General features: G+C 43.5%; 2 protein-coding genes across 4 annotated transcripts; both read right to left on the minus strand.

The window, feature by feature from the left end:
* Window positions 1-163: 163 nt before the first annotated feature.
* mlec (malectin) lies at window positions 164-6,973 on the minus strand. Of its 2 annotated transcripts, none has more exons than XM_029161060.3 (6): window positions 6,682-6,973; window positions 6,015-6,235; window positions 5,369-5,547; window positions 4,941-5,117; window positions 3,690-3,747; window positions 164-3,552 (listed from the first exon to the last, which is right to left on the minus strand). In XM_029161060.3, the coding sequence occupies exons 2-6, from the start codon at window positions 6,214-6,216 to the stop codon at window positions 3,308-3,310; spliced, it is 861 nt and encodes a 286-aa protein (XP_029016893.1). In that variant the 5' UTR covers window positions 6,217-6,235; window positions 6,682-6,973; the 3' UTR covers window positions 164-3,307. The 2 variants fall into 2 exon arrangements, with proteins under 2 accessions (XP_029016893.1, XP_029016894.1); XM_029161061.3 differs by lacking the exon at window positions 6,682-6,973 and adding an exon at window positions 6,549-6,673.
* A 918-nt stretch (window positions 6,974-7,891) lies between these two features.
* cabp1a (calcium binding protein 1a) lies at window positions 7,892-15,122 on the minus strand. 2 transcript variants are annotated; one of them, XM_029161062.3, is made up of 7 exons: window positions 14,035-15,122; window positions 10,286-10,316; window positions 10,058-10,201; window positions 9,849-9,958; window positions 9,677-9,751; window positions 9,521-9,593; window positions 7,892-9,432 (listed from the first exon to the last, which is right to left on the minus strand). In XM_029161062.3, exons 1-7 carry the CDS (start codon window positions 14,776-14,778, stop codon window positions 9,407-9,409), a joined length of 1,203 nt encoding a protein of 400 aa, XP_029016895.1. In that variant the 5' UTR covers window positions 14,779-15,122; the 3' UTR covers window positions 7,892-9,406. The 2 variants fall into 2 exon arrangements, with proteins under 2 accessions (XP_029016895.1, XP_029016896.1); XM_029161063.3 differs by lacking the exon at window positions 14,035-15,122 and adding an exon at window positions 11,548-12,490.
* Between the last annotated feature and the right edge of the window lie 781 nt (window positions 15,123-15,903).

Raw genomic sequence — 15,903 nt, forward strand, 5'->3', positions numbered from 1 at the left:
ATTTTTAAGAGTTTTCACAGTTGGTGGGAAAAGGTGGAGGAAAACACCACCTGGACAAACAAAGGGAACATTTTTCGTGACCCTGCAGAACTAGGCTGCTTTACTGTGTTATTGAAAACGGATACATCAAGAGATTAGTAACAAAAACCAAACTGCAACTTCATACTGATAAAATAGCACATTTATTAAAAAGAGACAATGTTTGTCAGCATTTTCCATTTTTAGGATAGTTCCCACATCAGAGATCGACCTGGGCTCCTGAACACGTCTCAGTCTCTTACTGCTGCCTACAGCCCCCAGAACAATTATCTATGCACATCTGTACAGTAGGACTCATTTATAGCACGCACATCGTCTCATCCACTCGTGTTGATGGGCGACAGACCTTGTTTCCTGTGACCTGCTCCCCGTTTTGCGGTTTTCAAGTCATCGTTCATGTTGTAGCTGCTTTCGAAAGTGAAAAAAATGGAAAAACAAACAAACTGAATAGGTCAATTTGCATAAATTTAAGAGCAAATCAGTCGTTTGAGTCAAAATGTAAAAGGTTGGCCTTCATGGTTAAAAGGAAAATTAAGAAAGATATAAAAAAAAATCTAAGACAAGACATGACAAGTTTGCTTCTCCTGGTTTATTAGCTGGCCAGAAAACCGCTTTAGTGAAAAAAACCATTAGTGTCATGTTATGACACTAGGATTTTGGATGGATTAAGAACAATTCTTTGGCTCTCGCGTGGAGGGATAAGGAGGAGCAGATCTTCATTTCACTCAGTTTATTCAGTTGGGATGTTCACGTCTGAGCCCAGTAAGGAGCTGAACACATTAAGTCTATTTAATGCTGGACATGTTCTTCTAACCTTTGTGTGACTGGCTTTACTCCTAAGTTGAGGTCAGTGATCAGACTCAATATATTAATGCCTCTTACAGGTTTTTGTTACGCTCGACAAGAATTACTTGTGTGGAATGAAAATCTGGCCCCGGAAAACTGTAGAACAGAGGAAACAAAGAGGCCAATTCGATGAACAAAACAGCATTGTCAAGGCTAGTTATGATAAAGCACAATGTATTCAATAATTCAAGGCAACAGACAAACACACAAAAAACAAAACATGATTTTCCAATACACAAGGCAGTGCAAAATGTCACACCAATAAAACATGATTTAAAAACAAAAGACAAAAACAGATCCTGAGGAAAAATTCAAACATACAAATCCAAGCATATTATAAAACATCTCCAGATCAGCCCCACTCTGATTTAAATTATATATAATAGGTGAAGATTCCACATTTGTAGACACAATCTCTTTTATTTGACTTTGCCATTTAATCTGGCTGTCTGTTAATTCTTTTTTTAAAGTTTCTACTCTACTCTCTTGCGGCTTTTCCACAAAGTCTTTCCCATGTGAAATAATTAAAAACCCCAAACACCTCAACTACAACACAAAAGTAATGAAATCAAAACTCACACAGTAAAAAGTGTGATTTGTACTATATATACAGACGCTACCGTGTAGACTGGCAGAGGGATAACGTGGTGACTTTGGTGCTGAACCTTCCGTAATTAATGTTTTGAATCTTTGAGAAAAAGGTGCTTACACTATAAGTTCAGTTCACAACTTAAATAAAACTGCAAAAACAACCGACCACAAACTGAATTTTTTCTGAAACTGCAAGGAAGGATTCCACGAGACCTGAATTTTAGACAAGTTCTGCAGATGGTAAGAGCAATACTGGGGGTGCTCGGGGACATTTAAGACGTATTAGTGAAAGAGTCGCTTTATGACCTTAAGGGAGGTAACTGAATACAAAAATGGGAGGTTTCACTACACAACTCGTGAAAAACGTAGAACAATGCTGCTTTTCATGTCACATGATGAGAGCAAAAACAAAGAAAAGGGGGGAATCACTGTCCAAAAGCTGAAACTAAAGGCAGATAAGGTGGGGTCAATGTGGCCAGGTAAAAACAACAAAAACAAAACCTTTACAAATCAACACATTTGAACCCAATTCCAAAAACATGCACTAAAGTTATTGTATATTGTCTGTAATAAACATTTAATGTTCTTATACTGATACTGTGCTTTGTCTTCTGACTGCAGGTGGAACCACTTTGTATCAGACAAACTGCCTCATCATTCATTTGAATAATATTTAGCTAGAGTGGCCAGTTCTCCCAGTAGCAGGTAACAGTAACGTTTAAACCAACGTTCAGAGTCGACATGGTGTCTGTTTTAAATCAAAAGCACACAATATTTGAAAGAAATACAATTTTAACTGATCACTACAGATGTTAATTAGAAAATTAAAGAGGCCACCAAGTATTCCTGTTTTAGAATAAAAAAAGACATTCTTTGGCAAAACAAAAAGGCAGACATGCAGAATGAATGAATAGAAAAAGGCAAAGATCATAAAATACAGCAATGTGCAGATACTGACTCACGCAAGCTTTAGCATTTCACAGCATAGACATCACCCCTCACTAATTGTATGATGTCTTGAGGTTCAGCATCCTCACTTTGTAATGTCTGAGAGTTAAAAGTGGCATCGCTGCTGAGGACACTTTATGACCCTGAATGGTTTTGGTGGAACATTGCCAAAAACGTCTACACATCAATAGCAAGTTTTCAAATCCAGCCTATAAACCTAGAAAGGCGACTTTGACCCCACACAGCAAGTAATCAACTAAGCTAAAGCCCTGTAACACTAATTTCTTAACTCTTTAACCTCTTATGGCAAACGATAGCACGGCAACGTGGGACTAAGTAGATCTGAGTGGAAAAACACAAATGTAACAAGTTCTAAATGGCAACTGTATTTCCACGGATCGATTTCTAGGCAACAGCTTGATTCGGTGCCGAGTGTTAAACAGAGTGTGCTTTCTTTAAACACCCAGTACAAAACAATGCTTTGAGTTAGAAAACAGCTACGACAAACCACCGTGGAGCGTCGCTCAGCTGTTCCAATGTAGTTTCAATAAGTGAAGACCAGCATCTGTAAATCCTAACGTTGTTCAAACGGGTCAGAAGAGGTGGATGCAAACATTCACATTCACAAAGATGTGCACAGCATACACTTCCTACAGCTCCTCCTCCCAACACTACAAGTCGAGTGTGGCGTTAGTTTCAACTTGCAGTGGCTTTTCAAACAGTTGTCGTCTCTGCGTCCTTGTGATTTTGTCCGAGTCTCCTGCTTCTCTCTGGTTATGCGGTTACCTGTACTGCTCATCTCCCTTCCCCCATTTGTCTCCCTCTTTCTTTATAGTCTCGCGTCCCATCTTTTCCCGACGTCGCCTCGACCTCTGGTTTTAGCTCACAGTCGACAGAGGCAGAAGAGCGTTGGGATGAACACTCCAAACGCCACAAGTATGGGAAACATTAAACTGCTGTTGTCAGCGGCGTATGGGTTTGGTGTTCGGGGGCCTGACTGGACCCTGTACTTGGAACCTGTTGAAACCTTTTTCTTCCCACCTTCTTCGCCTACTTCAGGGTCTTCCTCCTCTTCTTCCTCATCTTCATGCTTTTCTAACCCTGGGTGAGGTTGAAGCTTTGGTACATCTGGCATGTAAACAGTACAAAGGAGAAAGTTAAAAGGTATGTATGTAAAACACTACATGACATGTGTGGACAGTACTTCCATGTTCAATGTTTCTTCAGGTTTTGGAAATAAATGTTTCCAGAATCTTAAAACCCACCTTCTAGTGTTCCCTTCATTACATAGAGTGCGCAGACCTTGGGGTTGTCATAATAACCCTGAAAGACACAACAGATCAACATACACATGCTACAACAAACTGTGCCCAAGGTAAATAAGGCATCTATAAAAATAAAATATGGAGAATTCCCTGCAAAAAACATCTGTGAAGCACAACACCCTACCAGTGTATATTTGCCTACACAGAGTCGTCCTTCAAACATGCTTTGCTTAATTGTTGGACTAATAATTTCCGGAGGGCGGTGGGGGGGTGGTAAAAAGCTCCTGTCCTGAGGAGGTTTTACGAGCACTAGTACACTTATTGTCCTCAGCCAAAAGAACTGAACAAAGATGAGGTATTTGATGTATATCACTTTTAAATAAAGTTATGTTGTATAGTTATAAATACAAAAAGGTGAACATAAAGTAGTCTTAGCTTTGTTTCCCATCTACGGAATGATAGTCTAGCTTCCAATAAATGCACTTAGCAGCTGACAAAAATAGGAACCTAAACATAAATACAGTCCTACATGTATGTAGTTTAGAGTGCCAGTACAATTATGTTAATATAGGTTTATCTCAATATAATCTAAACAGGATTTCGAATCCACTTAAAATACTGAAGACCAGTCATTTCCATAACTCCTGTATTGGCATTTGCAAAGAAGACTGTTTCCTGGGAACAAAATACTTTAAGCTGCATGAGCACAAGATAATATCTGGCCCACATGAGAAGACTTATTCTATTTAGAGCAAGACCATGCGCTCTGAAGTTGAGCTACAATATAACTGTTGGATGTTGCAATGTTCTGTCTAAATCAAAGCTAGAAATAAAAAAAAGGACCGCTGAAAGGAAGACATTACATAGTGGGGAACTTTAAACATGTATTCCACAGAAAGTGGTTTTTGGGAAACACAAACAAAAGCTGTGGTATATGACAAGTAAACAAAGATGATAAAAGGCCAGCTCAATGTAGGGCGGTTGTCCGTCATTTGCATGGACCACACACTTTCAGCGGCTGTTGGAGAGGCCTATTCAGACATGAGTTCACTTTGTAAATCACCAGCCAAAGCAGCATTTGTACCAAGTCAGACTAGTGAATGCCCCCCCCAAAAAAAGGGTCACGTTTGAAATGAGTAATTTTTTAACTTACTATTTTAAATAAGTTAGCTAAAACCTTAATAGTGTGTTGCCTGCTTCATGGGTCATGGTCCGTCACTCACAATGTCAGAATGAAAAACACTTTCTCACCTTTACAAACTCCACTGTGAGTTTGCCATTGAAAGTGGACACCTCTCCTTGCACACTCAGCTTGCCACGTCGAATAGAGAAAGGCACAATTTCATCGTGAGCAGTGCTGTGACCTACTCGCTCAAAGATATCTAGGTCTTTAACCACCACATGGCCATTTAGACGCACGTCAAAGACCTAAAAAGACACATTTCCAAACAATTAATGTTTACTAAACTGGCTAATGTACAACCATACAAATCATCAGTAGAGTACACTGGCAGTTATACAGTAATAATATTGTACTGGATAAAGACCAGACCTCTACTGTGGTAAAAAGGTGTACAAAATTTTAAAATCGGAAGCCAGGTTGCAGACATTGATGAAAAAATGGTTTAACTTTAAATAAACATATTACAATTTTGCTTGAATGACTTGATATGCCATACCTTTTGTTGTGACTGAGCAAAGTACACTTCTGCATACTTCATAACTATGATATAGTCTCCTTCCTCGCGAATGGGAACATCATATCCAAAAGTGTCCTCGTTGTAGCGCTCCGTTTGGTACAGAATCTGATCTTCTGGACTTGAGCGCAGTATTGGCAGACGCATCCCATAATCAGATGCTATAATGAAGCAGAGCAACATACCCAGTGAGCACTTTTCTTTCACAGCGCTACTTCAGTGACCACACTTTTGAAAAAGTGCTCATGTTCTAAGTCAAGCAAGGAACCACATTACGCAAGCGCTGGCTGAAACACAGTCCCCTTCGGCTTCCAATGACCATTGACCACATTTTACACACTCCAAATACAATTATAGAATCTCCTGCTCATACGTGAATCTAAGAATGACTCTTCAGTCAAATCGATCACGTCCCCACCTGCTTCCTCTACTGAGGGAGGCGGAGCCCCGGTCTACTATGCTGACTCCTCATTAGTGCGTGGTTACTTGCGGAAGCCGGACTGTACAGAGGTTTCTTTTACAAACTGAACCCTGTCTTGAGCAATGTCACTGTCGGTCACATCTAAACGGGCGAACCCAGCAAAGCACGCGCACTCAGAGCACTTTAGATCCCACAGGATCGACTTACCTTTGCCAATTTTCCCTTCCAATGGGTCCTTCTTGAAGTGAATACCATGCACGTCCACATGCGATTCACCCCCGGCGTTTACAGCCCAGATTACCCGTTCGGCGAGGTTGGGGCCCCCGCCGTCCGCCCAACACTGCTCGGCCAGCAGCGACAGCGCTGCTGCCAGCAGCCCCGCGACGAGCTGCGCCGTGACCCGCTGCATTGCCACACACCGCCCGGCCCTGGACAGAAACGGACAGTGTCAGCGTCCGCTCGCACCAAGCGCCGGCCTCGTTCCTGCACGGAAGTCAGGCTTCCACATGCGCTATCGTTTGCCGCGTACAGTCAGTGCGAGCTGCCGGCCAGCTTGTCCAAGCTAAATGACATGCAACATGATATACGTCAGCTAGCCAGGGTGCTAGCAGTGAGAATATTCATACCGGCAGTAGCATTAGCATAAAAGCGCACGAACGCTAAAATGACAGTGAAACCATGACGAAATACTCAACCACAACCTTAATAAATGCATGACTGACGTTAACGGCGCCAACCTACCTCGCATTAATTAAAGAAAACACAAATATGGCGATGAATTAGCAGCCAGTGGCGTTGCTCGGTTGTGCTAGCTAGCTAACCTACCTGTCTAACCAGAAATACTTGGTCTGAGACCCTGGCTAACGTGTCTTACCTTCCCCTTTCACGAGTCTCTTCAGTCTATCGTCTTCCAATGTGTAAGCGTGTCGCTGCCGGCACCGTGACACCAAGGAGCCTGTGCTATACTCACTGCAAAAATCACTGTATTATGTGCAGATATGTCCAGTCTCTGATCACAGCCTGCACTGACTTTCATTCAATAAGTGCAAGAAACCACCAATCGCTTTGCTAGCTGAGGCGGCTGCCACTTTGCAGAAGGTGGAACAGCGCTGCCTAACATTAGATTTCCTATGGCCATTGAGTGACAGATACCTCGTCGAACCACGTCGTCCCTCGCGGATGACATCAGACTCTGGAAAAGTGAGGGGGGTGGAGCCATCTGCTCGGCCATGGGAGCAAATACTCTGCAGGGGTGTTCTGTCCCGTTAAATGTTATGAAATAAGTTTGAAAGTCAGCAAACAATGGCATCAGCCTTAAAAATATATATAGAAAAATGTAAATATGTAACGGCTACTCTTTATTCATTCATTTGTTACTGTTATAGAATAGTTTCATGAATTTATTGATTCACCCAACCTATAGTAAGCTATAGGTAGGAGTAAAATTTGAGTTACTGTAAATATTCTTCCAACACTGACAGCCAAATAGTTTAAATAGCTTAAATTATCATAATACTATTTAAGAGACTGACAAGTGTGTTATGTTGTGGTGTTTTGTGCAATGTTGTGTACTGCTTTAGAAAACATTCGTCCCTCCCCTGCTTTCAGCATGGTATAGTTCAAGTCTTGTCCAATCAGGATAGTCCAACACAGCGCGCACGAGGCGCACTCGAGAGCTGACCAAAATGAATGAAGATCGCTGCTATGGCAACAGCAGTAAGTCTACGCGTGGCAGGTGGGTTTTGATTACTTTTTTTTTTACCAAACACCACGGAGGTAAACATGGAGTGAGACCAATATTATCCTAAACATTAAGCAAATATAAAACCTGGCAGATACGTCAAGAATGTAGCATAAGCACGTTGGAAGCATCTGCCACCAGAAGCGGCCCAGAGGCAGCATGTACTGTAGGAGTCAGACTCAACGTGGGTGTGACTGAACTGCAACAACCTTTTCTGTTCTTTCCAAATAAAATCGAAATCACTTTTGCGGTGTTTATGTGTTACCAAATGTCCAACTGAAACACACCAGTGAACGAGATGTTTGTTGCTTCTAAAACTCAGCTTAAATAAAGCAGAGGGGCATATGTTTATGATATATTTAATATATATTTGTGGCTACATGTTTGTAGTTTGACAAATCTTCCATGAAAGGTAAATGAACGAAAGGTCACACAGGGACACAGAACAGTTATTCACACTTATATTCAGTCGGTGCCTTGCACAGTGGTGGTTCTGCAGGGAAGACGTTCCTACAGCCCCCTGCAGTCCCACAGAAGACATCTAAATAATAGATATGCTGAGGAGGTTTGTCCTCCAGACAAGCAGTGACAGCACACAGTGCTATGTCAATATGCTGATAATGACATTTTAATAAAACCTTACAAACGCACAGTAAAGATTACGAGGTAGCTTGACACTGAATGTTTTCCCAATCAAGCCGTTTGTACTGGTTTTGACTTTCTCCAGTAGACCTTCACTTCATCCCTACATGACAAACTGTACTATATTGCTGCTGTATTTTTTTGATAGTGTCACCACAAAAAAAGGGGCTGTAATGTAAACACTTTATTTTTCTACAGATACCTTGGCAAAATGTTGTTAGACCAAATGCACGTGTGCATACTAATGTCAACACATGTCTCTCTTTGGCATGCAAGAAATGTCTTGGACAACACAGACGTGTGGGACATTATCACAGCTACAGTCATTTTGACATATAGAACGGATACATATTAACTATGGCTGTAAATACAGTTCGCATATGTTGTTTGTGCTGTTTGCTTCTAAATGGGGAGAGATTAAAAGAACGAGAAGCGAGACTAAAGACTGGGAACTCAAACCTGTGAGCACTGATGGACAGCGTGTGGGATGCTGCTCACCACTGCAGGATAATGTCAGTGAGTGGATTTGGGAGCTGTTGTACAGTAAACTAACCAGCGTGACAAATAACATATGTGAAGTGTATTTCACATTTCTGTTTCTCACTGTCAGACATCTGCGTCTTCTTTGCATGTAGCTGTAAGACAGACATGTTCCTAATAAACTGGCACAGTGACAAACCACAGATGGGCACACATTTACAATCCAGGGGCGATGCTGCCACATGGGTTTCTTGGTGGAGCACCAATGTCACACGGAGGACGTTTCACTTACAGGTTTCTAATAAAGCACAAACCACACAGTGCGCAGAGCTTTTGTATTTTTTCTCCAGGCATTCGCGCTCTCATTCTGTATGTGTCGTACATCAATGAGGACGTTTTATGGGACACTTGACGCCATGTAGATGATGGGACAAGACACCATCGATCTATCCACACAGGAAGTTATTTAGTGAGAATTAAAGTGCAAAAACACAAGTTGGACAATCTTCAGCTAGGCTACAGCAAATTCCGCCTCAGTTGTCAAACTAGAGACTTTTTCAGGAAGAACCCTTTGAAAGGTGTGAGGTGACTCATCGCTCCGTAACATTCGAGGAGTTTTAATTCCAGTGTCATTCAGATTTGGATGGCTCAGTAGATCCTAACATCTCCCTTGTTGCGCGTGATCAAGTATAGGAAAGGACACAGCTTCACATTCAGGGCCGATCATTGCATGATCTTAGTGAGACATCATTCGTACAAACTCTGTCAAAAGAGAGGATGCGGATGACACACGGCTACAGTTGCACCACACTTTACAGCATCACCTGAATAAATGCGTGAACGGTTTTACCTTCAAAATCGACCAGTCCGTCACCGTTCAAGTCGACGTCTCTTAGGATGTCCTCCACCTCCTTTAGACCCACCTGGAAGACAGGAGGATGGTGAAACTGCAGGGAGCAGCACGTACACAGTGTCTGTCTTTGTTATTTCATGATCCACATCTTACCTGTTGGCCCAACAGCTTCCTCATTGCATCTCTGAGCTCTGACGTGCTTATAGCTCCATCCCCATTGGTGTCAAACTAATAAAGCAACACAGACATACAATAGTCATTAAATATGAAAAGCAACTGGCCACATGATCAAGAAATATGTTAATTTGGATTCTGGAAATCATACCTCTCTGAATGCATCTTTTAACTCTTTAATTCCAATCATGTCTGCAGTTTCAGCGAGGAGTTTTGGGCCCATCAGCTCTACGAAATCCTCGAAGTCCACATGACCTCCCACTTTAGAAAAAAAGAGATTTTGTCAGAAATTTAATCCATAACTTGTAAATATTATTGTTATCTGAAAAACATAAATACTTATGCTAATTAAGCTCTTACGGTTCATATTTATCTGCTGGCTCAGTTCAATCAGCTCCATCTCAGTGGGCATGTATCCCATCGTTCTCATACAGTTTCCTAAATCTTTACAGCTGATGAAACCATCCTTGTCCTTGTCAAATTCTTTAAACGCGTCTCTCAGCTCTGTGGAGCAACAGAAGTTTTACACTCACTTTAATATATATATATTTAAATGTTTTAGCCAATAACTAAAAAAAAACAACGTACCATCCATTTCTTCTGGCCTCAGCTCTCGGTCCTAATGAAAAATAATATTTAAATATTAGTGAGTTAAATAAGACAGTTGCAAAATACATTACAAACACACTCTTCTGTTTATGTAGCTTAACTGCTGGAGTGATGCATGAACCTAAATCAGTGTCTTCTCCAACAATCCATAGTATGAACCTCAACTTAACACAGTAGAAGACAAAAGTCGAATGAATCTCTCCATATCTTGAACACTGAATAGACTGAATAAAGCACGACTGGGAACCATAACCCATAAGTTTGGAGAAGAATGTGACTGTTGCTATTTTTTCAGAGCTTGCTGACAACGAACACAACCTTTAAAGGGCAGAGACGGAGGCAGACATTTCCCAGAGCTCTCAGGGGTTAACAGCAGGAGCGGTGAGAAGTCTAAACACAATATTGAGTGTTGACGTCAGGCCCAAAGAACTGTGTGACCGGAACCACTGACATCAAAAATGCAGGAGGTGCATGAGCCCCTGAATGCATCACTAACTAGTCCCACTAATCAAGCCCAGCAAGATTAGCACTATGTGTCCATTAGTATGAGACACCAACTATAGGCCAGTCACTCATAATGTCAATACTGCTAGTTCAATACTATATAACAATGTATATGTCTAACTATGATAAAGATATATACTAAGGATGTATATGTCTCTACTAAAGAAAGTAGGTTACAACTGTAATTCTGTAATTATGCGTATGTGTGTATGAAAGAGAAGGAATGTTGAAAAGATGAAACTGTGACAGAAAAGGACAAAGTCATCAACAGAACTGCGTGATGCCAACTTTCCACTCATCGTTCATGAAGGTTTACGCGCCACATTATAAAGACTTAGTTACCTCACACCTGCAGTACACACTGTCACAGGAACAGTAAACACAACTCAGGAGAACAGGAAAGATTTGCCAGAGCACAAGGACATAAGATAAACACACGACCGTTCAGAACACAACAACGTTCCAGCCCAGAAACCGCGAAGATACGGCACTTTATAGAAAATACAGTCTGATGAGTAACCAAAGTCTGCCAAAGCCAAAAAGCCATTAATCTAACACGAGCAAAGAACAAAATGCACCCAAGAGCCAACTACTAGCAGATCAATGGCAGAACAAGTCAACCTTTATTCAGTTATTAAATAAGTAATATTAAAAGCATGACACATCCTAAATTTAGCTGCTACAAAGTTATCTCAGTCTCAGCATCACTAGTAAATAATACAGGAAAACAATCTTACCCTCCTATCCGGTCGGTTGAAAGAGTTTCCCATACCAAAGGAAATAAAAGGCACTAAAAACGACCATGAGGTCTTTTTCTTCCTCAGGTTTGCAGTGTGCGTTTTTAAAGGGGTGCAAACTCTGGTCTCAGCAAGACCCATGAAGCCCAGGAAGCTAAACCACAGCTCAGAGGGAACAACTGTGAAGCGCGCTGTCCTGTGATCTCTGGGGTAAATGAAAGAAGCAGCGATAAGGATGCCAATAACACACAGCAGTGGGAGAAACAGGGGGAGAGAGAGGAGGGGAGGGAGAAAAACTAAGAGTGAGGGTGGGAAACGGCATGGCAGGAAAGTGGGCCGAGGAGGGAAACAGCATCATGCCTATGAAAGGACAAGAGGATGATCCACTGATATATTCCACCCCTACAGACACGCGCTGCCACCAAACAAAGGATAAACAAGACATATGGGTTGAAGGGCGCCAGGTTTATGTTCGAATCTGCCCTCGGCTCACGCGCACAAATCAAGGTGCTGCGTCTGTGGTACGAAAGTCTGTAGCAGGCAACTTTACAGGAACACTGTGTAGGGGCCTATTTCTAGCCCTGTTGCCCTCGTCACCTGCACTCAAGGAATTTAGGGTGGTATAGGGTGGAACGATGCATATGTACAATAAACACGCACACCTGTACAGTCTACGTTCACCTGCAGTGAGCAGTTGTCTTAGACTCTGACATCGCCTTTGCCTCTTATATAAAGGAAATGCCTAGAACGGCCTACTGCTAAAATTAGGAGCGTCCGTTCTCAGAGTGATGCTGAAAAATTAATCCATGCTTTTGTTGTTTTGAGTCTGGACCACTGTACTGTATCTCCCTATTTAGGATTTACCAACAGCTCTCTAAAAAGCCTACAGATAATTTAAGCAGCTAAATAGAATTCTGATTGAAATTAACGAGAAAGATCTAATTTTTCTAGAATTCAATGTTTTCCTCTCCACTGTTGCTTGGTGCCACTCAAAGAATTTCAGAATTTCGACTGGGCTCCCACCGGCACCTGGTTGGCCAGTGATGCCCCTGACAACAAGGCTGCAGCATCCTCTGCACCCTCTGCAAGCATCGTCAAGGTCACTCAGGCCTGCTGCACAGGCAGACGTGGCTCATCCTCAAATGCATGTTTACGTCCGTGTGTATCTGCAGGAAGGTTGCTGTTGAACACAAGGAAACACGCCCTCCTTGTGGCGCTTCGCTCTGTCGCCTGAAGGCTGGAGGGACCTGGGTTGGACTCCACTGGTCTGACAGCCTTTCACTGTGGCGTCTCCCTGTGTTTCCTCTGTTAGGCTAAATCTCTGTGCTGCTCAAAGGTGTGAACGGCTGTCGGTGCCTATATGTCAGTCTTGCGCTGGACTGGCAACCTGTCAAGGGCCTAATGACAGTTGAGATTGACTGCAGCACCCAGGCGACCCTTGACAACAAAAGCAGTTAGGACGATGGGTGCATGTTTCCTTTCATGAAAGGTTTAAAAACAAATCTCATCGGCAGGTAGCTTATGACCATCTGTTCACGTGGATTTCTGCTTAAGCCTCTCAAAACTGCAGCCAGAGCTGAATAAGCAGTTTATTTTAAATGTATGGTTCATAAAAGTGCCTTCTAATCCTGCATTTTGCTTCCGCCCACGTTGAATTGTCTCCACGAAGCGGTCTCATCAAAGATCTTTTCCAGGTCACACTAAGGTTTTGACAGAGCTGCTGGTTGAATCATGAGCTATTCATGGAAAAGGCTTAATGCTAAGGTTTCTCTGGAAGCAACAATGGGAGCGTTTTTAAATCTTCAGCATATGTAAATAACCTTCTGATTGATGGTCAGACTTGAACCATAACACTATGCAGGCTAATAAACTTTGACCTCTAGTAAAACAGCGGACTAATCATACCGCCTGGTATTTTAGCCAGAGTATTATCAGGATTTGAAGGGAAAAGTGAATTCATCAGGAACATCAAAGTCGTTGCAGTGTTCCTTCCCAAATGCTGCAGGAAATTAAAATATAGTTTTGCCTTTGACCACATTCACATTAGCACATCAGACAGTTGCTCCTCTCTGATATGAGAACGTTTCATCCACTGCACCTCATCATATCCACTTCAAACAACGAGGGGCAGCCTGACTGAGAATGTCTGTAGGAGGCAGAATGCAAATTACATAAGGAATGAATGTGGACGCTTTTCTCTCGGTGCCCACAATGACGGCGTGTGTTGATGGCATCACAGAGCGCTTTATGAACAGGACGTCAGTAAAGTCTGAAGCTACGGTTGAGGTGTTAATAACATTAGAGTGGTGACCTCAGTAAACTTAATGCATTCTACTGGTTTCATGGTATGTTATAAATGCAGTCTATTAATCTCTAACCAGAGATGCATTTGAGGTGTTATTGTAGCTTGGCCTCAGACTGTCCGGGAGCATTCAAAGCCCTTTGAATGAATGTAGCCATAGACGGATGTATAATTTCAGGCCTTACCTGCCCAAAGAGTGAATTAAGAATAGTGCGTAAATTGATATCCGACGCAGAAGAAGCAGCACTGGACCTGCGGGAGCGACGAGACGACCTGCTGGACAGCGGGGCCAGTGAGCCCGACGACGGGGACTGGCTGCTGATCTGCCCGCCGCTGTTTGTCACGCTGCCCCCCCTGTGGTCCTTGGACTCACACAGCGGCGCCTTGTCGTCCTGTCTGTCCGCCGAACAGGGCGCCCCGGGGGCCGGGCGGGCGTGGGTGTGACAGCGCCGACGGTGCTCAGAGTCGGGGGGCACGGCAGCCGGGGGTCGGTCCTCCCGGTGGTGCTTCCTGCGGTGGTGGTGCCGGTGCGTGGGCTTGGATGACCTGCAGCCGTCCCTCGCCGCTCGGCTCGCCTCGCCGCTTGACTCCGGGGGGTCGGGAACTTGGCTGTGAGGGGCGTGCGACTTGCACTTGTCCCGCGTGGCTTCGCTGTTACTAGCGTCCGGGGCGCCGGCCAGGGATGGGTGGCACAGGGGTCTTCGGGCACTGACGTCGCATTCGGCCGACCAGAAGGACCCGTCGGCTCTTCCGCCGCTCTGGAGCGCGGCGGGACGGTGGTGATGCTGGTGCTGGTGCTGGTGCTGATGGTGATGCTGACTCCTCCGGCCGTCGGCTGCGTGCTCGGGGAGGTGTGTCGGTCTCCTCGCGGTCGAGGAGGATTTCAGTAAGGACGACGTGGATTCAGATTTCAGAAAGGAGGCGCTCATTGCTGCGGATCTGGTCTAGTCTGCGGTGGGTCGATTGTCGACTCGATCACTCGCCGTTGCCTGGCCATCGTCGACCCATGTTCTCCAGCACATTCCGACCGCGTCAAGTTCGGCTACATTTCACCACCTGATCTCCGTGCGGCGGCGGCGCGGCCGGAGCGCGCGCAGACAGAACACAGGGGCACACACGTCGCTGCAAAGCGCGTCACCTCTCCATTGATGTGGATGCTCGTCTTTGGCATCTGGCGGTGACGTGGGTGGGGACGGTAGTAAGGTGGTCCGCAAACTTTTCCATTACACACAGGTACACGCCGCTCTGCACCTTAAACCACGAAGACTCACCTCGTCCACATAATAATCTATAATGGCAAATATCATGTCTCTGAATTATGATGGTATGAAGACACGCCTCATGTTCAAAAACAAGCTCCTCAGTTGGTACATACCATCCTGTATCTGTCCAGTGACACCATCATAACCAGCCCACACACATCCATACGTTTCATTGCCTGTTTTGCTCATTGTGTTGTTATATTTCTGTATGCTTTAATGTCTCTCAAACACAGTCCTGGATACACTGTGACTGACAGCAGCCAACGGGTGGCTTGTCTTGGTTGCAGAGACACGCATATACAGTACGTTTAATACATTTGAACCCAGCAATATTCATGAGCAATGATCACACACTGTTTTTATTATAACCTCAGCCTCTTCAGAGTTTCTCGCCTCATTTCCTCCAGAGGCAGTGCGGGTCTGGCAGGAAATAACAGCTTTTATAATAGGAAAAAACAGTGCAATGACAACATCAGCGGAAGCCTACGTCTCTATGTGCTCACTATGAAACTGCAACTGTCTAGAATGAGCAAAACTAAGGACTGTGTCTGATACTATATCTCTGCAGCAGAAGACTTTATTATTGTGAAATGTTTCAAATGTTTAGGGGTAAAATTGACACTTCTGACAACATTTTTTTTAAATAAGATACTCCACCATTTATTAAATGTACAGAAATACTGTTTAAAATCCACACAAGAATATGTTAAAGGGCAAATTCTTCCATCCAAATGTAAACAAAATGGTTGCCCCGTAAGATACCGCATACGTAAAGCAGATGCTTTGGGAATG

This window comes from Betta splendens, chromosome 9, assembly GCF_900634795.4.
Source record: "Betta splendens chromosome 9, fBetSpl5.4, whole genome shotgun sequence".
NCBI classification, from domain to species: Eukaryota; Metazoa; Chordata; class Actinopteri; order Anabantiformes; family Osphronemidae; genus Betta; species Betta splendens.

What these genes read in the sequence shown, in the direction of transcription:
- cabp1a (XM_029161062.3), bottom strand. Translation starts at nt 14,778, where the DNA reads ATGAGCGCCTCCTTTCTGAAATCTGAATCCACGTCGTCCTTACTGAAA. An exon ending in GAGGCCAGAAGAAATGGATG is followed by an intron (nt 10,202 to 10,285) that starts GTACGTTGTTTT and finishes GTTGCTCCACAG; the next exon opens with AGCTGAGAGACGCGTTTAAA. An exon ending in TAAAAGATGCATTCAGAGAG is followed by an intron (nt 9,752 to 9,848) that starts GTATGATTTCCA and finishes TTGCTTTATTAG; the next exon opens with TTTGACACCAATGGGGATGG.
- mlec (XM_029161060.3), bottom strand. Translation starts at nt 6,216, where the DNA reads ATGCAGCGGGTCACGGCGCAGCTCGTCGCGGGGCTGCTGGCAGCAGCG. An exon ending in TCACAGTGGAGTTTGTAAAG is followed by an intron (nt 3,748 to 4,940) that starts GTGAGAAAGTGT and finishes TGTGTCTTTCAG; the next exon opens with GGTTATTATGACAACCCCAA. An exon ending in AATGAAGGGAACACTAGAAG is followed by an intron (nt 3,553 to 3,689) that starts GTGGGTTTTAAG and finishes TTTACATGCCAG; the next exon opens with ATGTACCAAAGCTTCAACCT.